We start from the raw sequence: 24,814 nt of genomic DNA on the forward strand, positions 1-24,814 counted from the left end.
TACTGATGAAAAATCTCAGACACTTCACTGTGTTACTCATCCTCTGGCAGGAACACGAATTTGGCAGTGGAAGCACCCTCAAAACCATCCCATGAAAAGGGCACAAGAAGACTGAGATCCAGCTCACCACCTCCTGAACTCAGAGCAGTGCCTTAAGTCACCCAGCCTTGGCTTCCTCCCCCAAAAAACCAGGTGGATCTCAGCACTGTTCTGACTATAAAGCAGGCACGTCTATGAAATGGAAAATCACTAGGAGCCCAATGCTAGAACTCAACTACGAGCAGTGCTCACCTGGCTGACAGTGCACCACCTGCAGGAAGCACCAGGGACTTCAGGCACCTGTCACATTCTCAGAGTCAGGAATTCAGGTGCCATCACATGCCTCCTGCAGCTCTTTCTCTAGCCTTCAAATAACTCCTTTTTGGACCCAGTTTTTAATTTTCTATGAGACAATCTGCTTAGAATAACTTTAATTAACAGGTAAATCCACACCATCACTCAACAAGACTGTCAGAGGATGTTATGAGTGTGCCATTAACAGACTGCATCCCAGAGTTATGCCATGTAAGCTGAATTGCATAGGAAGGGCACTGAAGAGACCCATTACCACCAAAACAAAAAACTCTATCTTAAGAAAAAACTGAGAGCCAGTTTACAATTAAAGAGAATTTGATTTTGAGACATAAAGAACAGATTCCTCTCCAAAATGAGTCTCCTCTGATACAAATGATTTGCTTTATGGAGAAGATGTACCTTGTACCTTCCAAAAGTGCTCTGAAGGCCCCCACTGAAAGTTATTGCATTAAAGATGAGGGAAAACACTTGGTTAACTCTTATTATCAAAAATTGTCTTCAGAACAGCCCAGTCCAGCTTGGCTCATAGGGCCCAAGAGTTCCCATGGGTCATTGTAAGAGACCTGGAGTCCCAAGGCCTGAGCCAAGGAGTTGGCTGTGCACCTTGGCCACGTTGCCAGGCTGTCCAGGCACGCATCTCACAGACTCGTCTCCTCGCACACTCTCACAGGGATGTTGTAGTGCCGATCATCTTCAGCAATCAACGTCACCACAGGCCAGTCCATGGGCGGATCAGTGGGGTAGACCGTGATGAATTCTTCAGTGCTGTACTTGGAGAGCCGGTACACCTGAATGGTATGGCGCACAGCATACGCAAGAAGGAACATTTCAACCTGGGGAAAAGAGCAAACAGGTATGCAGAGGTGCTCCAGGCAGGGCACAGCACAGCTATGCTGCAACGTCTCTTTCACCTCATGGGCCCAGTCCCCAGACTTTTCTAGTGGCTGCTACAAATAAGCAGATCATCCAAAATATACTGTCTGATAAGGGACTTGTATCCAGAATACATAAAGAACTTTTATAACGATTTTTAAAAAAATGACCAGTTTAAAAATTGGGCAAAGGATCTAAATACAACAGACATTAATCCAAAAAAGATATGCAAATGGACAATAAGCACATGAAAGTCATCAGAGGAACACAAGCCAAAACTACAATGAGATTCCCCTTCAGACCCACCAGAACAGTTATAATCAAACAGATAATAAATGAAGCATAACTACTTAACAGGCACCAAGTTTTATTTTGGGGTGATGAAAATATTTTGGAACTCAGTAAATGTACTAAGAACCAATGAATCATATACTTTAAAATGGTTAATTTTATGTTATGTGAACTTCAATTAAAGAAAAAAGAAGTATATCCCAGGTATATACCCACGAGAAATGAAAACATGTGCCCACACAAAAAAAAACCTGTACATAAATGTTCATAATAGAATTATTCACAATAGCTAAAAAAGCAGAAAGACCCCAAATGTCCATCAACCAATGAATGCATGTGGTATATCTATATGATGGAATATTGTTTGTGACATGTCTTACAATATGAATGAGTCTTGAAAACACTATGCTGAGTGAAAGATGCGAGTCACAAAAGACCACATATTATATGATTCCACTTCTAGGAAATGCCCCAAATAGGCAAATCTACCGAAACAGAAAAGCAGACTAGTGGCTGCCTGGGGCTAGGGGAGGGGGAATTAGTACTAACGAGTACAGGGTATCCTTTAGTGGTGATAAAATAGTCTAAAATAGACTACAGTGACAACCACAAAACTCTATAAACACTCTAAAAACCACTAAGTTGCACACTTCAAAGGGATAAACTTTATGGCATGTAAATTGTATCTCAATACAGTTGTTATGTTTTCAAAAATGGACTCGCCATTACAGTACACTTTGTGAGGACTCCAAAAGAACTAACTTTGGTCTAATATGCAAACCATGCTGCACCATGCAAACCTCACTGAGGTTTGGGAGGCATAAGGAACCTACACTCTGAGTTCAGGTACGTGGGTTAAGCAGTCACTTTCAATTCTGCCTGGCCCAGCAGTGACCATCAGCCTTGGCCCTTTGCTACACACCAGGAAAAGGCAAGCAGGAGAGTCAGCTGCCTAAGTACAAAGGTGGCACTTTGGATGGAAAACCTTAAATGCTACTTTAGTAGCTGGCTATTCCACTAAAAAAGACTTTATAAACTTTTTAAGATAATATAATGAGGACACTAAAGATAGACAATTGTGTGGTAAGTCATGGGACAGTACTGCATTGGGTCTCTGTGCAGAACTCTAAACTTAGCATATTTGTAAAAGATCCAAGAGCAGGCTGGTCTCTACTGGGTAAGGTGACCCTATTTCTATTTTTAAAGGACGCTATCTAATATGCCTACGGCTGCCAAGATTAAATAATAAAACTCTTTGCTTCATCTATTTGTAAACTGCCAGGCACAGGGTACTGATCCCATCCAGTATCCCACAAAAGCAAGCCCAGGCTGAAATTAATCTGGTGGTTACAAAACAGCCCCACAATTCTTTTGCACTCCTCACTTGAAAAGCTGGATGGAATGCTTTTCAATGTTCTCCATTGAGTTTGGGATGGATTTAGTGACTTGTTCTTAATAAATAGACTGGTGTAAACAACAGTGTATAACTTCCAAGATGAGGTCATCAAACACACTGTGGCTTCCTCCTTGCTCTATTCTTGGATCACTTCATATGTTGAGAGAAGTCAGCCATCCTGTCCCAAGGCCACTCAAGCAACACTATGGAAGGGCCCACATGTCAAGAAACTAAAGAAGAAACTAAAACCCTCCTTCTAACTACCAATCAGGCCTCTGCCAACAACCAGGTAGTTGCACCATGTGGGAAGTGGACCCTCCAGCCCAGTTGGGCCCACAGACAACTGTAGCCCTGAACAACACAGGACTGCAGCCATCCTTGAGACCCCAAGCAGAACCACACAACCAAGCTGCTCCAGAATTTTTGGCCTACAGAAGCTGTGAAATAATGCTTGATGATTAAAGCTGCTGTTTTGGAATAATACATATCCAAAAGCACAACTCACCTGTTCAAGGCCTCCAGTGTGTCCCACCTGGTTTAGATGGTTCCTCAGCAGCTGTCCAGGATCATTCGATGTGTCCCGAGCAAACAGAAGCACAGAGAAAAATGGTACTTCCTTTCCATTCTCTTTATCATCATATAGTTCAATGGCTCTGTTTAGCATTAGAAATTTTATAGCTTCGTAGAGGCTATATTCTTCTTCCTCATTCATGAACAGTTCATCACAAGCTACCTGCCTTGCTTCAGCAGTTCGCATCTCTGCCAAGCCTGCCCACTACAACAAGAAAGTTACATAACAATGAAATGTTTGCTCTAAAACCTGGTATACTTCCATACTATGAACACAAAATTATTTTCAAAAATAGGAGGCCATGGATCACATGCCAATCCTCACAACATTCAAGTTTCTAGCTCAAACAATGGTACACTCTATAGACCACACAAATCCCTTATTTCCCATTAATTTAAAACAAAAGTACAATGCACTGAGAAGTAGTGATACCATGGAATGGAATTTTCAAGTCCCCTAACCTCCTAGACAATGAAACTGAACCAGTCACTCAGAAATACTTAATGGAGGAGCAAATATGGTGTGTATGTGTGAAGCTGTGAGGGGTAGCTAAAATTATACCTTCCCTTCAGGGGCTAATGGGAGCACTTACCACCCAGAAACACCAAGCCAACTTGCAAAAATGAAGATGGGCAAGGAAGATTGTGAGGTCGCTTGAATGTTACTTTACTAAACCCACCCCTCTAACTTCCTTAAAATATACATGGAGTTTCAAATGAATACATCTACTCAGGAAATTTTTACTGACTTCCAATTAAGAATAAAGCAGAGCACTAGGTATTCAAATAACATGGACAAACTCTCTAAGTGAATGAGAAAACTCTAAAATATATGCGCTTTTTAGTTAAAGTGAATGAGGACAAGAGATTCCAAAGTGAACTAGTCCTTATGAATAAACCAGTAACAACTGTTGCTTTCAAAAACCATTAAAATTCTAAATTCAATAGTAAATTTTAATGGTAATGACTGTACCAAAGGATTCTCTTCAATATGTAGTTGAAGTATCTCTTATTTTCCAGAAGTAGACCTAGGTGACAATCAAGAGCATGGCTCTAGAGTCAGGAGAGTCAGGATGGAATGAAAGCCTTGCTACCAAGCAGGTGGTGACTTTTTGCTGGGCATTAAAGGACTTCCAGATTTTAGTTTCCTCATCTTTAAAATGGGGATAACAGCAACAACACCTTGGTAGTTATGAGAATTAAACTACACATGAAACATTTAGGACACAGTCTGGCACACAGAAAGTACTAGTAATGCTGGCTCAGATTATTAAGGAATAATTTTAATGTTATTATAAATTGGAAACACTTAAACATTCATCAAAATGAGGATCTGGTTACAGTACACATACTTAATACAGCAAAAATTGCAATTTTACAAAACCTTAAAAAGGATGAAAAGGAAATTGTCACCAGTGGCTGAGCTGAAGAGCCTTCCCATTCACTCATGTAGCCAGAGTCCTACTCTCAGGCCTCACCTAACCTAGATCCTGGGGTCCCTGGCCCCCACAAACCTTGTGCTCCACGCCAAGTGACAACAAGAACAGAATCTCTATTTCCTTCTCTTGTCACAATCTCTCAATCCCTAAACTTGCTTTGACAGTGTACTTTTGATGAAACACTTCTTACATTTGTAAATAAAAACTAGGTTCCAGGAGGTCAAGGCCTTCAGTTCATTCACTAAACAATGTATTTACCAAATGCCTATTATGTGTCAGGCTTGGTGCTGGATACTGGGTGAAAAGGAATGAGCAAGACAGACTCTCGTAGAGCTGAAAGTCTAACTGGCTGGCAGATCATACCGGAGGAAACAGAGCAACACCAGGGGAAAGTGCTAAAGGACTCCTGAAAGCCGTCCCCCGACATCTACAAAGCCTGGAGCAATCAGCAGGCCCTGAACTCAGGGTTCCTGGTAAGAACTTCAAACTCTTCCAAGGCAAGCAACCTAGTGGTCTATGTGAGGCAATATCTAAGCAGGACCTCCAAAACCCATGGAATACTCCAGAAAGGGATACATTATAATAACCAAATCACTGGGAATCAGTCAACCAAGTTCTCCCTATGATTGTTTCAGAGAAACCCTCATGACAGTCTTCAAAAGAAAAGTTACTGGGGTGCCTAAGTGGCACACTCGGTTAAGCATCTGACTCTTGGTTTCAGCTCCAGTCACGAATCTCAGGAGCATGAGATAGGGCCTACCCATTTTGGGCTCTATGCTCAATGAGGGAGTCTGCTTGGGATTCATTCATTCTCTCTCTCTCTCTCTCCCCACTCCCTACACTTCTCACTCTCGCGCACGCTTTCTTCTCTCCCCCAAATAAATAAATAAATCTTCAAAAAAAAGATAAAAGTTACTAAACCTACTCACTGGACAATCATTCAGATGAAAACAAGTCTAATAAGGACAGTTTTTAGAAACTTAAAACACAAACATAATTGCAAAGAACTTAATAAATACACATCCATATCATTGCTACTACTCTAGGAAATAGAAACTACAGATTATCCCTGAAACTTGTCAATATGACATGGAACAAAGATCACGTTTAAGGTTTCCTTTTAAGAAAGATAAACATTTCAGTGAACATAATAAATGATGTTGCTATTTCTACACTTTACCAAAGACTTAACAGGAAGAGTTTGTGTTCATTTAAATTAAATTGTCTAAATACCAGCCATAGGCATGTGGTCTGCTGGGGCAATCAGGAGTGAGAGTTTTACACTTATCATAGGAAAAACACTACAGATTCCGAACCTTCTTCCTTAGTAATGTGAGTGACTCCTTAATTTTATCAACCAGGTCCTCGTTCTTCCCCTTAAATTTCAGTCCAAGTTTCCACTGCTTAATCCAGTTGTATTTGCTTATGAGTTTTTCTGGTAACTGGATTATCAAGAAAGAGAGAGAAAGAGGTGTTAACATTTCAAGAAATCCATCACAGGATCCTGTAGAAACCACAAAGCCTACAATACAAAACCTACCTTTGTTTCCAGAACTGATTCCCGCACATTTGTCCACTGGAGGGAAATGGATGGTGGTTCTGGCTGAGATACAAAGGCACAATCTACCTTGCTCAGCAATGACCACACCCAGAAAATTCTACAGCACTTTGTGAGGGGACCTCAAGGCAGTGTTCACACCATGTCTTCACAAACCACCCAGGTAGCTCCTGGATCACTGACAGCCTCCCTGCCACTCCCTAATGCCCAACCTGGAAAGGCACTTTGGCCATGCAAGATGGTCCAGGATAAAGTAAAAACCTGACTCTTTCCTGATGAGAAAAATAAAGCCTAATTTCCAATATTACCACATATCCTCAAAAGCTTTAATATTCACAAAAACAATGTGTATCTAGTTTAACTGCCTAAACAATGTTGTAAGATAAAAAAATAAAAAAGCAATGGAGAAGCAGCAGCAGAGGTCAACAGCTACAGTGGCCCAGCTCATTAAAGAGGAGACAGCTGCTGAGCTACACTTTGCCAGTTCCTTTTTTTCCTGGAATGTGTTTTATTTTGTTTTCCCCTAATCATCCACAGACTCTGGAGTCTGCAAGGCAAGCTGGGACACAACATGATGGATGACAGCATGGGAATTCCAACACTCCCGACAGTCTTGGATGTGTCAGGAGAAAATTCTTCATTAGGCCAGGCTCACGCATGTCACTTCACTGCTATAAAAACCAGAAAGGAAAAGAAAGTCCACCAAGTCAAAAGATATTGAAGAATTAGTTCCCACAGCATCCTATGTTGAACTCAAGCTTGTTTAACAATCATAAATAGTTTTAAATGAGGCCACATGTTCAGTTCCCTGGGAATCTAAGACTCTAAAGACCCTTTCAATCACACATGGTGATTCCAGTTTTACCTTCTCAATCTACAGCCATCATATGAAACAGGTGGTTTCATTTCTGCAAAAAACAAACCACACAGGGATGTACAATCCTCCTCAGGTGTAGTTACCACGAGGACCATGATCCACAATCACTCACTAAGCAGAGGAGGAGCTGTGTTCTCCCCATCTTATTGCGACGACCCCACCAAGGGCAGCCTAGCTCCATACCCACTGCTCAGCATTTTGGCAACATGTGGGTAGTTCGGCTACAAACTTTAAATTCAGGTTCTCAGATTTCTCACCAGAACCTAAAATACCTCAAGTGGCAATCAGCTGAAATCACAGCTGGACACAAAGAAGTGCACAACACAGGAAACAGGGGAACTTAAGCTACAGGGTAGAGAGAAGCCTGGAAGACCATCTGAGCCTCCCGCGACATGGTGCACATCCCTGGGCAAGAGTCACAATACAAAACTGAGTCCCTTGGAAGACCCTGAAGTCTAACGACAAATGGGCAAACCATTAGATAAAAGCCCGTTTCCTCATTCCTTCCATGTGCTGGGCAAACCGTGGCTAGCATAATGACCTAGCTGAGGTTTGCAGGCCTCTCAGGAGATGTGGAGATCCTGGAGAAAGTCCAAAAAATGAGGTGTGAAGAAGCAACGAGGAAAGAAGAATTCATGTGAAACACTTTCTTCAGAAGAAAAAATAGATCTAACTTTAGATCTTTAGATCCAAAGTTTTCCAGAGTGGCTGCACCAGTTCACATTCCCACCAACAGTGTAAGAGAGTTCCCTTTTCTCCGCATCCTCTCCAACATTTGTTATTTCCTGCCTTGTTAATTTTCCCCATTCTCACTGGTGTGAGGTGGGATCTCACTGTGGTTTTGATTTGTATTTCCCTGATGGACAGTGATGCAGAGCATTTTCTCATGTGCTTATTTGACATGTCTATGTCTTCCTCTCTGAGACTTCTGTTCATGTCTTTCGCCCATTTCATGATTGGATTGTTTGTGTCTTTGCTGTTGAGTTGAATAAGTTCTTTATAGATCTTGGAAACTAGCCCTTTATCTGATACGTCATTTGCAAATATCTTCCCATTTGGTTGTCTTTTAGTTTTGTTGACTGTATCCTTTGCTGTGCAAAAGCTTCTTATCTGGATGAAGTCCCAATAGTTCATTTTTGCTTTTGTTTCTTTTGCCTTCGGGGATGTATCTTGCAAGAAGTTACCGTGGCCGAATTCAAAAAGGGTGTTGCCTGTGTTCTCTCTAGGATTTTGATGGAATCTTGTCTCACATTTAGATCTTTCATCCATTTTGAGTTTAATCTTTGTGTACGGTGCAAGAGAGTGGTCTAGTTTCATTCTTCTGCATGTGGATGTCCAATTTTCCCAGCACCATTTATTGAAGAGACTGTCTTTCTTCCAATGGATAGTCTTTCCTCCTTTGTCGAATATTAGTTGACCATAAAGTTGAGAGTCCACTTCTGGGTTCTCTATTCTGTTCCATTGATCTATGTGTCTGTTTTTGTGCCAGTACCACACTGTCTTGATGACCACAGCTTTGTAGTACAACCTGAAATCTGGCATTGTGATGCCCCCAGATATGGTTTTCTTTTTTAAAATTCCCCTAGCTATTCGGGGTCTTTTCCGATTCCACACAAATCTTAAAATAATTTGTTCTAACTCTCTGAAGAAAGTCCATGTATTTTGATAGGGATTGCATTAAACATGTAAATTGCCCTGGGTAACACTGACATTTTCACAATATTAATGCTGCCAATCCATGAGCATGGAAGATTTTTCCATCTCTTTGTGTCTTCCTCAATTTCTTTCCGAAGTGTTCTATAGTTTTGAGGGTATAGATCCTTTGCCTCTTTGGTTAGGTTTATCCCTAGGTATCTTATGCTTTTGGGTGCAATTGTAAATGGGATTAACTCCTTAATTTCTCTGTCTTCAGTCTCATTGTTAGCATATAGAAATGCCACTGACTTCTGGGCATTGATTTTGTATCCTGCCACGCTGCCAAATTGTTGTATGAGTTCTAGCAATCTTCGGGTGGAGGCTTTTGGGCTTTCTATGTAGAGTATCATGTCATTGGCGAAGAGGGAGAGTTTGATTCTTCTTGGCCAATTTGAATGCCTTTTATTTCTTTTTGTTGTCTAATTGCTGAGGCTAGGACTTCCAGTACTATGTTGAATAGCAGTGGTGAGAGTGGACATCCCTGTCTTGTTCCTGATCTTAGGGGAAAGGCTCCCAGTGCTTCCCCACTGAGAATGATATATGCTGTGGGCTTTTCGTAGAGGGCTTTTAAGATGTCAAGGAAAGTTCCCTCTCTCCCTACACTCTGAAGTGTTTTGATCAGGAATGGATGCTGTATTTTGTCAAATGCTTTCTCTGCATCTAATGAGAGGATCATATGGTTCTTGGTTTTTCTCTTGCTGATATGATGAATCACATTGATTGTTTTACGAGTGTTGAACCAGCCTTGTGTCCCGGGAATAAATCCTACTTGGTCATGGTGAATAATTTTCTTAATATACTGTTGGATCCTATTGGCCAGTATCTTGTTGAGAATTTTTGTATCCATGTTAATCAGGGATATTGGTCTATAATTCTCCTTTTTGGTGGGGTCTGGTTTTGGAATTAAGGGGATGCTGGCCTCATAGAACGAATTTGGAAGTACTCCATCTCTATCTTTCCAAACAGCTTTAGTAGAATAGGTATGGTTTCTTCTTTAAACGTTTGATAGAATTCCCCTGGGAAGCCATCTGTCCCTGGACTCTTGTGTCTTGGGAGGTTTTTGATGACTGCTTCAATTTCCTCCCTGGTTATTGGCCTGTTCAGGTTTTCTATTTCTTCCTGTTCCAGTTTTGGTAGTTTGTGGTTTTCCAGGAATGTGTCCATTTCTTCTAGATTGCCTAATTTATTTCTGTATAGCTGTTCATAATATGTTTTTAAAATCGTTTGTATTTCCTTGGTGTTGGTAGTGATCTCTCCTTTCTCATTCATGTTTTTATTAATTTGAGTCTCTTCTCTCTTCTTTTTAATAAGGCTGGCTAATGGTTTATCTATCTTATTAATTCTCTCAAAGAACCAACTCCTGGTTCTGTTGATCTGTTCCACAGTTCTTCTGGTCTCGATTTCGTTGAGTTCTGCTCAAATCTTCATTAACTCTCTTCTTCTGCTGGGTGTAAGATCTATTTGCTGTTTTTTCTCTAGCTCCTTTAGGTGTAAGGTTAGCTTTTGTATTTGAGTTCTTTCCAGTTTTTGAATGGATGCTTGTATTGCGATGTATTTCCCCCTTAGGACTGCTTGTGCTGCATCCCAAAGATTTTGAAAGGTTATATCTTCATTCTCATTAGTTTCCATGAAACTTTTTAATTCTTCCTTAATTTCCTGGTTGACCCTTTCATCTTTTAGCAGGATGGTCCTTAACCTCCACGTGTTTGAAGTCCTTCCAAACTTCTTGTTGTGATTTAGTTCTAATTTCAAGGCATTATGGTCTGAGAATATGCAGGGGACGATCCCAATTTTTTGGTACCGGTTCAGACCCGATTTGTGACCCAGTATGTGGTCTATTCTGGAGAAAGTTCCATGTGCACTTGAGAAGAATGTGTATTCAGTTGAGTTTGGATGTAAAGTTCTGTAGATATCTGTGAAATCCATCAGGTCCAGTGTATCATTTAAAGCTCTCGTTTCTTTGGAGATGTTGTGCTCAGAAGACCTATCGAGGGTAGAAAGAGCTAGACTGAAGTCACCAAGTATAAGTGTATTATTATCTAAGTATTTCTTCACTTTGGTTAGTAATTGGTTTAAATATTTGGCAGCTCCCACATTTGGGGCATATATATTGAGGATTGTTAAGTCCTCTTGTTGGATAGATCCTTTAAGTATGAGATAGTGTCCCTCTTCATCTCTCACTACAGTCTTCGGGGTAAATTTTAGTTTATCTGATATAAGGATGGCTACCCCTCTTTCTTTTGAGGACCATTCGAATGGTACATGGTTCTCCAACCTTTTATTTTCAGGCTTGTAGGTGTCCTTCGGTTTAAAATGAATCTCTTGTAGACAGCAAATAGATGGGTCCTGCTTTTTCATCCAGTCTGAAACCCTGCGCCTTTTGATGGGGTCATTAAGCCTGTTCACGTTCAGAGTTACTATTGAGAGATATCAGTTTAGTGTCATCATGATATCTATTCAGTCCTTGTTTTTGTGGATTGTTCCACTGGACTTCTTAAAGGGGAATTTTAAGAGTCCCCCTTAAAATTTCTTGCAGACCTGGTTTGGAGGTCACATATCCTTTCAGTTCCTGCCTGTCTTGGAAGCTCTTTATCTCTCCTTCCATTTTGAATGAGAGCCTTGCTGGATAAAGTATTCTTGGTTGCATGTTCTTCTCACTGAGGACCCTGAATATATCCTGCCAGCCCTTTCTGGCCTGCCAGGTCTCTGTGGAGAGGTCTGCTGTTACCCTAATACTCCTCCGCATAAAAGTCAGGGATTTCTTGTCTCTTGTTGCTTTAAGGATCTTCTCTTTATCTTTGGAATTTGCAAGCTTAACTATTAAATGTCGAGGTGTTGAACGGCTTTTATTGATTTTGGGGGGGGGGGAATCTCTCTATTTCCTGAATCTGAATGCCTGTTTCCCTTCCCAGATTAGGAAAGTTTTCAGCTATGATTTGTTCAAATACATATTCTGGACCTCTGTCCCTTTCGGCACCCTCGGGAACCCCAATTAAACGTAGGTTTTTCTTCCTCAGGCTGTCATTTATTTCCCTTAATCTATCCTCATGGTCTTTTGTCTCTTTTTTCCTCAGTTTCCCTCTTTGCCATCAACTTGTCTTCTATGTCACTCACTCATTTTTCCACCTCGTTAACCCTTGTCGTTAGGACTTCTAGTTTGGATTGCATCTCATTCAATTGATTTTTAACTTCTGCCTGATTAGATAAATTCTGCAGTCATGAAGTCTCTTAAGTCCTTTATGCTTTTTTCTAGAGCCACCAGTAGCTGTATGATAGTGCTTCTGAATTGGCTTTCTGACATTGAATTGTAATCCAGATTTTGTAACTGTGTGGATGAGAGGACTGTTTCTGATTCTTTCTTTTGAGGTGAGGTTTTCCTTCTAGTCATTTTGCTCAGTGCAGAGTAGCCAAAAACAAGTTGTATTGGGAAAAGGAGAAAAAGGAGAGAAAGAAGGAAAGAAAAGTGAAAAAAGAAAAAAAAGGAAGAAAAAAGAAAAAAAGAGAAGAAAAAATAAAGAGAAAAAAGGGTGGGGGAAGCAAACAGAAAAAAAAAAAAAAAACACAGGGGAGTATCTTCTGATTCTGTATACTTTAAGTCCCTTGACTTCCACTGGAACTTGTCCATCTAGCTGGTCTTCTGGGGGAGTGGCCTGTTGTGCTGATTTTCAGGTGTTAGCACTTGGGGGAGCTGCTCTGCCCCCTGCCTGGTGCAGGGCTCAGTGGGGGTTGTTTACCCCGTGAGGCCCCAGGAGGAACAACCACAGTGGCAGTGGCCAGCTCTGGAAACCTGGATTCAGCTCCCGCAGTAACTACAGAGCTCTCCGTCTGCAGGGGTCTGGATGCTCCGGGGCGGGGCCGCTGACCTGCTCAGTTTGGGGCAGGAGCGTCCTTGCTGTCCTGGGCCCTCCTAGTCTCTGCCTGTCCGGGTGGAGGTCGGATCCTGAGCTGTGTCCCTGCGCCCTGTGCTCCTGGGCCTGTGCTGTTGGATTCGCGCTCCTGGCCGTGCAGCCCCCTCTCCGCGGAGCCGCCCCCGAGCCCCTCCGAGCTGCTCCAGGGTCAAGCCGTGGGCGCGCTGCAGCCCTTTAGGGAGCTCGGCGCAGTCTCCCGGGAGCGAGCGCAGTTGTCTGTTACTGTCCCAGGGAACCTGAGGGCATCCCCGCCCTCCTGGGGTCTTGCTCTCACTCCCTGCGAGCCCCTTTCTGCCCGGGAAGGTTGGTGCAGCTCCTGCTTCTGCGGGACGGGGCTCTCCTGTCCTGGGGACACTCACCCCAGCCTTAGCCCGGCTCCTCACGGGGCCCCTCCCCCTTGGAGGCCTTTTGTTTCTTTATTTCTTTTTTCCCCGTCTTCCTACCTTGATAGAAGCATGAACTCTTCTCATTGTAGCATTCCAGCTGTTCTCTCTTTAAATCTCAGGCCGAATTCCTAGATTTTCAGGATGATTTGAAGGTTATCTAGGTAATTTGGTGGGGACAGGTGACCCTACTCTTCCGCCATATTGCCCCTCCCTCTCCTCAAGTAACAAGATTTAAATAAGAAACCATGATTGGAAGTATTTCAAAATAAGGTAGGTAATTAGCTCAGATGGAATTTCACTTGAGCCCGTACTGTAAAAGTACCTGTTTTTTCTAGCAAGTGTCTACAGTTCTTGACATCACCACCATGACTAAAAGGATTGTGGGATAACAAACATGAGTTCCCACAAATAACTCATAAAAAAGAGCTTCCACATTCTGTCACAGGTCCCACCTGTTCACAGACAGTCTAAAACTTAGTGAACTTGGAAACCAAAGGATCTCTGCCTGAAAGACACCTCGCAGGGGCCAAGGAGCTGCTCCCAAGTTTAAGAACAGTTGGACCAAGCCAGGGTCAGGGTCAGATGATCGACTCCAGTCAAATAGAAAGACTGGGATCTGGAGACAGGGAACCCAAACAGGGCAGGACGAGAGGGGCAGCAGGGCAAAGCTCAGCCTCCCAGGCTGAAAATGAGGCAAGGCTTGAGGAGGTGAGTGTGGGCACAAACCGGTCTCTCCCAGCGAGCTCAGTTAAGGGGAAGGTCTCTCAGCCTCGCTCTCCTCTTTCCCTTTAATGTTCTGAAACCAACTATGATCTGAGAAAGAGGGAAAGTGGCAAAATGCTACAGAGAACATATTTCAACCTGCAAACAGAAGCAGATCAGCCAGCTGAAGGGTGCCTGTCCCTTGGTGACAAAATACGGCTTCTCAGGGCTTGCCTGAAATCTTGATGAGGTCAGAGATGCTCAGCAGTGCACGGCCTATAGGCCACAGGCTGACACTGGTTCTGAGTCTCAGCACAAGCTTAGGTGTCCTGGCACCTCTTTGACCCTGAACTGTGTGGGTTAGCCAAGAGCCCACACAGTTCAGGAGGCCCTAAAAATGCAAAACTACATTCCCTTCACAGCTTACCTGCTGACAGCTGCTTCTTTGTGTCTCCAGGAGTGGTCAGTGCTCCCACAATTCTAAAAGCCCCATGGACACACAATAACCACAGCTCTTTGGCCGTGAACCAACCCAGACTGTCACTGTCACCGGGCACAGGGTGTGATCAGAAGAGGCCCCAGGCATTTCAGAAAGATCAAGCATCAGGGTAAATGGAGACAGATCCAACACTGGCTCTGCTCCAAGTGTTTACAATGGCATGCCTATGCCACCTTTAACACAAAAAAATTTAGACTAAGCTCTAATGGCAACAGGATTTTACTTAATATGACAGGATACACCTTATTCTGATATATCAGGAAGATGAGTAAGAAAAGACTTTCATATTACAATTACTGTATGACTGTCTTGTTCTGTAGCAATAAAGTATCAGTTGATGTGTTTGTCTTGAGCAAGTATGTTACCAAATAGGTATTTTATAGTAAACAAGTTACTAACTAGAATAAACACCAGTAGTACTAGAAGACAGAGACCCCACTCTCGAGGAGAGTTGGTCCCGCACCGTTCCAGCATCAGGCACACTGCCAGCCTCTGTAAACCACTCCATCCCTCCACCTGCACACCTGGTTCTGCCCCAATGTCTTCCAGTCACACTGTGCCACCGCTTGCTCATTTGAAAGGCCCTTGTCAGAGTGGACTTTCTGAGGGAAGACCACGGGAAGGACCAACTGAGAACAGGAGTGTAATGACCTGCACTGGTTGTGCTGAGGACAGGTGAAACTCCATATAGCTCATCTCTAGCTTGGCTTTGTTCCAGGCAAATACCTCAGCTCCTTCAACAGTTCCTGGACAACATGAATCATCTTCATCACACTCCAATCTGTACCAAGGATACAGGCACAAGGCGACAACCCTCAAGACGGGATCTAAGCAGCTCAGTTCAACATGGGACTGTCACTGCCTGTGGTGTAGGAGGGTTCAAGACAACGCTTCACTCCCACTGCCAATCACATATCATGTGGGCTCTGACTGAGCTTGGAATCAATTAATCTTGATGATCTTTAGAAGCTGCCAATTAATCCTGATGACCTTTGGAAGCTGCCAATCAATTAATCCTGACAAATTTTGGAAGCTGCCATTAAGGTAGAACTTTCACAGTGTGCACTCTTCGGTTTTCTTAGTGTTTGTGTTTTTTTATTTGGGGGGGGGTTAAAATATTTTTAAATTATTTTTTTATTGGAGTGGAATTTGCTAACATATAGCAAGCATATCACCCACCTCATCCCATCAAGTGCCCCCCCTCAGTGCCATCATCCAGTCACCCCCACCCCCACCCACCTCCCCTTCCACTACCCCTTGTTTGTTTCCTAGAGTTAGGTGTCTCTCATGTTCTGTCTCCCTCTTTGATATTTCCCACTCATTTTCTCTCCTTTCCCCTTTATTCCCTTTCACTAATTTTTATATTCCCCAAAGGAATAAGACCATATAATGTCTGTCCTTCTCTGATGGACTTATTTCACTCAGCATAATACCCTCCAGTTCCATCCACGTCGAAGCAAATGGTGGGTATTTGTCGTTTCTAATGGCTGAGTAATATTCCATTGTATACATAAACCACAGCTTCTTTATCCATTCATCTTTTGATGGACACCGAGGCTCCTTCCACAGTTTGACTATTGTGGACATTGCTGCTAGAAACATTGGGGTGCAGGTGTCTTGGTCTTTCACTGCATCTGTATCTCTGGGGTAAATCCCCAGCAGTGCAATTGCTGGGTCGTAGGGCAGGTCTATTTTTAACCCTTTGAGGAACCTCCACACAGTTTTCCAGAGTGGCTGCACCAGTTCACATTCCCACCAACAGTGCAAGAGGGTTCCCCTTTCTCCGCATCCTCTCCAACATTTGTAGTTTCCTGCCTTGTTAATTTTCCCCATTCTCACTGGTGTGAGGTGGTATCTCATTATGGTTTTGATTTGTATTTCCCTGATGGCAAGTGATGCAGAGCATTTTCTCATGTGCATGTTGGCCATGTCTATATCTTCCTCTGTGAGATTTCTGTTCATGTCTTTTGCCCATTTCATGATTGGATTGTTTGTTTCTTTGCTGTTGAGTTTAGTAAGTTATTTATAGATCTTGGAAACTAGCCCTTTATTTGAATGTCATTTGCAAATATCTTCTCCAATTCTGTAGGTTGTCTTTTAGTTTTGTTGACTGTTTCTTGGGCTGTTCAGAAGATTTTTATCTTGATGAAGTACCAATAGTTCAGTTTTGCTTTTGTTTCCCTTGCCTTCATAGATGTATCTTGCAAGAAGTTGCTGTGGCCAAGTTCAAAAAGGGTGTTGCCTGTATTCTCCTCTAGGATTTTGATGGAATCTTGTCTCACATTTAGATCTTTCATCCATTTTGAGTTTATCTTTGTGTATGGTGTAAGACAATGGTCTACTGTCACTCTTCTGCATGTAGATGTCCAATTTTCCCAGCACCATTTATTGAAGAGACTGTCTTTCTTCCAGTGGATAGTCTTTCCTCCTTTATCGAATATTAGTTGACAACAGAGTTGAGGGCCCATTTCTGGGTTCTCTATTCTGTTCCATTGATCTATGTGTCTTTTTGTGCCAGTACCACACTGTCTTGATGATCACAGCTTTGTAGTACAACCTGAAATCCCACATTGTGACGCCCCAGCTCTTTTTCAATATTCCCCTATTTGGGGTCTTTTCTGATTCCACACAAATCTTAAGATGATTTGTTCTAACTCTCTGAAGAAAGTCCATGGTATTTTGATAGGGATTGCACTGAATGTGTACATTGCCCTGGGTAACATTGACGTTTTCACAATATTAATTCTTCCAATCCATGAGCATGGAATATTTTCCACCTCTTTGTGCCTTTCTCAATTTCTTTCAGAAGTGTTCTGTAGTTTTTAGGGTAAAAATCCTTTATCTTATTGGTTAGGTTTATTCTTAGGTAACTTATGCTCTTGGGTGCAATTGTAAATGGGATTGGCCCCTTCATTTCTTTTTCTTCAGTCTCATTGTTAAGTGTATAGCAATGCCGCTGATTTCTGGGCATTGGTTTTGTATCCTGCCACACTGCTGAATTGCTTTCTGAGTTCTAGCAATCGTGGGGTGGAGACTTTTGGGTTTTCTAAGTAGTATCATGTCATCTGCAAAGAGGGAGAGTTTGAATTCTTCTTTACCAATTTGAATGCCTTTTATTTCTTTTTGTTGTCTGACTGCTGAGGCAAGGACTTCTAGTACTATGTTGAATAGCAGTGGTGAGAGAGGATATCCCTGTCTTGTTCCTGATCTTAGGGGAAAGGCTCCCAGTGCCTCCCCATTGAGAATGATATTTGCTGTGGGCTTTTCATAGATGGCTTTTAAGATGTTGAGGAATGTTCCCTCTATCCCTACACTCTGAAGAGTTTGGATCAGGAATGGATGCTGTATTTTGTCAAATCCTTTCTCTGCACCTATTGAGTGGATCATATGGTTCTTGTTTCTTCTCTTGTTGATATGATAAATCACATTGATTGCTTTATGAGTGTGAACCAGCCTTGCAACCCAGGGATAAATCCCACTTGGTCATGGTGGATAATCTTCTTAATATATTTTTGGATCCTATTGGCTAGAATCTTGAGAATTTTTTGCCTCTGTGTTCATCATGGATATTGGTCAATAATTCTCCTTTTTGGTGGGGTCTTTGCCTGGTTTTGGAATCAAAGTGATGCTGGCCTCATAAAACGAGTTTAGAAGTATTCCATCCCTTTCTATCTTTTGGAACAGCTTTAGTAGAATAGGTATTGTCTCCTCTTTAAACATTTGATAGAATTCCCCTGGGGAAGCCATCTGGCCCTGGACTTTTGTGTCTTGGGAGGTTTTTGATGACTGCTTCAATTTCCTCCCTGGTTATCAGCCTGTTCAGGTTTTCGATTTCTTCCTGTTTCAGTTTTGGTAGTTTGTGGTTTTCCAGAAATGCGTCCATTTCTTCTAGATTGCCTAATTTATTGGCGTATAGCTGCTCATAATACGTTTTTAAAATCGTTTGCATTTCATTGGTATTGGTGGGGATCTCTCCTGTTTCTTTCATGATTTTATTAACTAGAGTCTTTTCTCTTTTGTTTTTAATAAGGCTGGCTAGGGGTTTATCTACATTATTAATTCTTTCAAAGAATCAACTCCTGGTTTTGTTGGTCTGTTGTTCCACAGTTCTTCTGGTCTATTTCATTGAGTTCTGGTCGAATCTTTATTAACTCTCTTCTTCTGCTGGGTGTAGGTTTTATTTGCTCTATTTTATCCAATTCCTTTACGTGGGAGGTTAGCTTGTGTATTTGAGTTTTTCCAGTTTTCTAAGAGATGCTTGTATTGCGATGTATTTCCCTCTCAGGAAAGCTTTTGCTGTATCCCATAGAATTTGAACAGTTGTATCTTCATTCTCATTAGTTTCCATGAATCTTTTTAATTCTTCTCTAATTTCCTGGTTGACCCTTTCATCTTTTAGCAGGATGGTCCTTAACCTCCACGTGTTTGAATTTCTTCCAAATTTCTTCTTGTGACTGAGTTCTAGTTTCAAAGCATTATGGTCTGAAAATATGCAGGGTACAATCCCAATCTTTTGGTATTGGTTAAGACCCAGTATGTGGTCTATTTTGGAGAATGTGCACTGGAGAAGAATGTGTATTCAGTTGCATTTGGATGTAAAGTTCTGTAAATATCTGTGAAATCCATCTGGTCCAGTGTATCATTTAAAGCCCTTGTTTATTTGGAGATATTGTGCTTATATCTGTCATTTACAAAAGTGCCGTGTTGAAGTCTCCCAGTATAAGTGTATTATTATCTAAGTATGTCTTAACTTTGTTATTAATTGATATACTTGGCAGCTCCCACATTAGGGGCGTAAATATTCATGATTGTTAGGTCCTCTTGTTGGATAGATCCTTTAAGTGTGATATAGTGTCCCTCTTCATCTCTTACAACAATCTTTGGGATAAACTTTAATTTATCTGATATGAGGATGGCTACCTCTGCTTTCTTTTGAGGATCATTTGAATGGTAAATGGTTCTCCAACCTTTCATTTCCAGGCTATAGGTGTCCTTGGGTCTAAAATGAGTCTCTTGTAGACAGCAAATAGATGGGTCTCCCTTTTTTATCCAGTCTGAAACCCTGCGTCTTTTGATGGGATCATTAAGCCCATTCACATTCAGAGTTACTACTCAAAGATATTAATTTAGTGTCATCATACCTATTCAGTCTGTTTTCGTGGGTTGTTTCCTTGGACTTCCTCTTTCTTTTACAGTCCCCCTTAATATTTCTTGAAGAGCTTGGTTTGTTTGGTGGTCACATATTCTTTCAGTTTCTGCCTATCTTGGAAGCTCTTTATCTCTCCTTGTATTCTGATAAGAGCCTTGCTTGATAGAGTATTCTTAGCTGCATGTTCTTCTCATTTAGGATCTGGGAATATATCCTGCCAACCCTTACTAACTGCCAGGTCTCTGTGGAGAGGTCTGCTATTAATCTGATATTTCTCCCCATATAAGTTAGGGATCTCTTGTCTATTGCTGTTTTAAGGATCTTCTCTTTATCTTTGGAATTTGCAAGTTTCACTATTAAATGTCGGGGTGTTGAATGGTTTTTATTGATTTTAGGGGGGGACCTCTCTATCTCCTGGATCTGAATGCCTGGCCCCCCCCCCCCAAGTTAGGGAAGTTCTCAGCTATGATTTGTTCAAATACACTTTCTGGCCCTCTGGCCCTTTTGGCGCCCTCTGGAACTCCAATTAAACATAGATTCTTCCTTCTGAAGCTGTCATTTATTTCCCTTAGCCTTTCCTCTTGGTCTTTTAATTTTTTCCCTTTTTTTCTCAGCTTCTTTCCTTGCCATTAACTTGTTTTCTATGTCACTCCCTCATTCTTCTACCTCATTAACCCTCGTCGTTAGGACCTCCAGTTTGGGGCAGCCCCGGTGGTGCAGCGGTTTAGTGCCGCCTGCAGCCAGGGGCATGATCCTGGAGACCCGGGATCGAGTCCCAACGTCAGGCTCCCAGAGTGGAGCCTGCTTCTCCTTCTGCCTGTGTCTTTGCCTCGCTCTCTCTGTGTCTCAATAAATAAAAATAAAAAAAAAAAAAAAAAAAAAAGGACCTCCAGTTTGGATTGCATCTCAGTGAATTTTTTATTTCAGCCTGATTAGATCTCAGTTCTGCAGTCATGAAATCTCTTGATTCCTTTATGCTTTTTTCCAGAGCCACCAGTAGCTTTGTAATTGTGCTTCTGAATTGGCTTTCTAACATCAAATTATAATCCAAATTTTTAACTCTGTGGGAGAGAGTACTGTTTCTGATTCTTTCTTTTGTGGTGAGTTCTTTCTAGTCATTTTGCTCAGTGCAGAGTGGCTAACAACAAGTTGTACTTGTTAGAAGCACGAACTCTTCTCTCTGTAGCATTCCAGCTGTTCGCTCTTTAAATCTCAGGCCGAGGGGAATCTCTGGATGGCTCAGTGGTTTGGCACCTGCCTTCAGCCCAGGGCGTGATCCTGGAGACCTGGGATCGAGTCTATGTCAGGCTCCTTGCATGGAGCCTGCTTCTCCCTCTGCCTGTGTCTCTGCATCCCTCTCTCTCTGTGTGTGTCTCATGAATAAATAAAATCTTTAAAAATCAATCAATCTATCTATCTCAGGCCGAATTCATAGGTTTTCAGGATGATTTGAAAGTTATCTAGGTAAGTTGGTGGGGATAGGTCACTTGGGGACCCTACTCTTCAGCCATCTTGCCCCACCCCGTTTGTGTTCTTTTGGCTTCTTTTTAAGCACAAGGCTTCCAATTTTCTTCCAATTAATATCTTATTATCAGTTCTGCCCAATCATTCCTGCCCACCAAACTCTTTTTGAGATATTCTATCATCCAATGTATCATGTGACCTCATCTGATATAGGTCATAGATACAAGTCACACTGGCATGACATTCTAGGTTGTCACTACCACACTGAAGATTTAAAACAAGGCTAGGCACAGACACATCCCCTGACCCTCATCTCCCAGGGTGACATGAGCCTCCTACTACAGCAATCCTCTTAACAAAATGCAGAAAGTGCCCAGTTCTTGAATTTGAGCTAAAACCACAGGGTGTGCATTCTAAAACCCTGACAGGTTTTCATATGGTACAACACACAGCCCACTTACTACAGACCCCAACACTGAGGTCAAAATACTAGTAAGTACCTTTTACAAAATATAAACACCAGCTCTCTAATTCAGCTGAACTGAATATTTAAATAAATTTTTCCACTTTTCTCTTCTGGGAAATAGCAATTATTCTTGGTCACTCTATTATGCAACACCATCCTGCCACACAAAACTGAACAAACCCACATGCTGATGTCACGCTGCTGACAGTACTGGCATACAGTGCAGGCTGTAAAGAGAGTTCCTTCTCACAAAAACAACTGGAAACATTGCGGACTCAAACCTGCAGCAGCAGCGTACCAGCGTGAGCTCGGGGTCCTGCAGCCAGGAGGGCAGCGCTGCCGGCTGGCTCATCGCCTGGAACAGTGTGGCCCTCAGCGCACAGTAATTATCTCCACGGACTCGCCTTATGGAGGTGAACTTCTGAGACACCTCCTCATAGCCCTGGGTAAAAGCATCAGAGAAATCAAAATGGTCATTACTGACTCCAGACAGTAGGGAAAGTTTTATTCCTATGGAAAAAAAAAGGTGCCTCTGATCACTGAAAGAAAGAAAATAAGGCTGGCTGAGTCCTTCATATAAGCTGTTCTAATCCCTTCCTTTATTAATCAAAAGAAATAAACAAATATTAATACTATATAAAACATTAGCTTATGTAACAGATACAACATTAAAAACACATAAATGAGGGGCCGCCCAGGTGGCTCAGCAGTTTAGCGCAGCCTTCAGCCCAGGGCGTGGACCTGGGGACCCAGGATCGAGTCCCACATCAGGCTCCCTGCATGGGGCCTGCTTCTCCCTCTCCCTGTGTCTCTGCATCTGCCTCTCTCTCTCTCTGTGTCTCTCTCCCTGTCTCTCTCTCTCTCATGAATAAATAAATAAAATATTTTTTTTAGAAAACCATAAATGATAAACCAAATAACATGAAAACACTAGCCACCCCCCAGGGTGAGAGTTAGCTGTCCTGTTCTAAACAACTGTTGTTTAACACTCACTAATAACCAACATTCTGAGGGGGTTAATCTGTGTTGAAAGTGACCCAAACTCTAATGAAGAGATAGGAAAGAACAGAGAGGTGTACTAAGTTTATACCTCCGTATTTAAAAATAAAATAAAAATCCCAAGTTTTCACAGTATATTATAAAAAAAAAAAAGTCTACATGCTAGGAGACATCTGGATAAATCTATCAGATTCTTTAAAAAGTGGATTTAAGTGTCATTCTTACTTGGTCTGGAAGTGAAATGAGGAAATGAAAATGTTCAGTGACATACATGCTGTCACCCAGAAACAGCCATCCAAATGGAGCATTTGGAAGCATACTCCAAAAACAGCCACCATATAATGGTCCACAGGTACGTAGACAAGCTGATTTCTCCAGCAGAAAGATGCTTGAGCATCAGAATCAACTTTGCTGCCTCCTGCACCTCACTAGCTTCCTCCCATGGGGCCTACTGCTCCTTTTGCTCATCAGTACCAGTCCCTTGAATCTCTGCTTCCTTCCCTGCACTTAAACAAAGAAAGGAGCATTGCCCTCATCATGGGGTCCATGGGGTGGGGCACCATGCAGACTCTGCTCCAGCACTGGACCCTTGTTATTAGTTGTTTTCAAGGCTCAAGTCATAGAATGATGTTCTCAGTGGGTGTGAGCAGCGTTTTCATTCAGTGCTCCAATCGCTTCAACATACTGAGGGCTGGTCAAGCACCATTTCCCTTTAGCGGACTCCCAGTTACCCTGTATACTCGCCACGGCTGACTCAACCATAATTGCATCTTTTCAAATGCATAAATTACTCAGGTTATTTCAGAGATGAATCAAGCTTCTAAAATTAAATTTGGGTTTATACACACTTACTTTCAAAAGAATATCCAAAACAAAAATAAACCGTAAGACCAATAAGGACAAAAAGAGAATTAAGATCCAAACTGTCATTGGGCCACTGAGATGCTCTCCTTACTGCCACAGGTCCCAAGTGACACTTGTCTAACTGATGTGCCTTTTTTTATGTGGTCACTAAAAGAGTCCAACTACATGGTCAAATCTTTCATTCAAACTAAAATCACAGAGAAAGGGTTATTTATTTATTTATTTATTTATTTATTTAGAGAAAGGGTTTTAGCAGGAGTTCCAAAATATGGAATATTTGGATAATTTAATAGATACTTTCGAATTAGGGATCTTGAGGTGTCAACTGTTAAAACAGATCATTTAAAGAGTCTGAGGTTGTAAGATAAAATTGCAAGTCAGGGAAACGATTTCTAGGGAAGGTGAGAAAACATATGTTAGGTAACCTGGTTATCGAGTCTGGTACAGGGCTGGAGTCTGAAAAACCTATAAGTGGCCAATATACACATTCAGCAGCTGGCTTCACAAATGTCAGCATTCATAGTCCCAGGCATTTCATGATCAACCTCTCTACCAAGTGCCTGAGACACAAAGAGATTGGCAGGGAGCAAAGCTAAGACTGGCTCTCAGAGCTTTAAGGAGCAGCTACAATCTGAGGAAGGTCAGCCCATTTCAGGGCAGGTGTGAGAGCTGAAATGTGTGTTAAAGAGGCATAATGTTTTCTATAAAAACGAGCTTGGAGGAAAAGAACAGATATATACAAGATGTTTAAAAATGTTAAACCCTACTCCTAACTCTGGGAGATGGGCTGGGGGTGGTGGAGGGGGAGGTGGGTGGGGGGTGGGGATGGCTGGGTGGCGGGCACTGGGGGGGGTGGCGCTTGATGGGATGAGCACTGGGTGTTATTCTATATGTTGGTAAATTGAACAACACCAATAAAAAATAAATTTATATAAAAATAAATAAATAATAAATAAATAAAAATGTTAAACCCTGAACAATACAGATCTAAACAATAGAACAGATATTCCTATCAAATAGGACAGGTCAGTATCTCTAATATAGCAAGTATGTTCAAATTCGTAACATAAATAATCCTAAGAGAAAAATGAGCAAAGGATAAACCCAGAGGTTACAGAAGGTGATGGAAGTTTTAGGTTGAAACTGGCATTTTGTAGCTCAGAAATGGTCAAAGGGTAGCAATTTCACATCATTCAACCCACTAAGGAATGCTGGGTACAGGAGACATTCGAGGGAAGAACCAACAGGGTTCTTGTGCTTGACCAGTGTGCAATGGGTATGGGCCAGCGGTCTGACTTGGACAATGACCCAGCCCAGTCACAGC

The 24,814-nt window shown here is 42.0% G+C and overlaps 1 protein-coding gene across 5 annotated transcripts in view; it reads right to left on the reverse strand.

The window, feature by feature from the left end:
* Positions 1–455: 455 nt before the first annotated feature.
* OTULIN (OTU deubiquitinase with linear linkage specificity) overlaps positions 456–24,814 on the reverse strand; it is a 37,336-nt gene continuing 12,977 nt past the window's right edge. For 2 of the 5 annotated variants that reach the window (XM_072807300.1, XM_072807299.1), the window contains exons 4-7: positions 21,926–22,069; positions 6,240–6,365; positions 3,420–3,689; positions 456–1,187 (exon numbers count right to left, since the gene is read on the reverse strand). In XM_072807300.1, the coding sequence (XP_072663401.1) occupies positions 993–1,187; positions 3,420–3,689; positions 6,240–6,365; positions 21,926–22,069 (735 nt within the window). In that variant the 3' untranslated portion in view covers positions 456–992. The remainder of the gene's footprint in view (positions 1,188–3,419; positions 3,690–6,239; positions 6,366–21,925; positions 22,070–24,814) is intronic. The other 3 variants (XM_072807303.1, XM_072807302.1, XM_072807301.1) reach the window with 2 other exon arrangements.

This window comes from Canis lupus, chromosome 31 (assembly GCF_048164855.1).
Source record: "Canis lupus baileyi chromosome 31, mCanLup2.hap1, whole genome shotgun sequence".
Classification (NCBI taxonomy): Eukaryota; Metazoa; Chordata; class Mammalia; order Carnivora; family Canidae; genus Canis; species Canis lupus.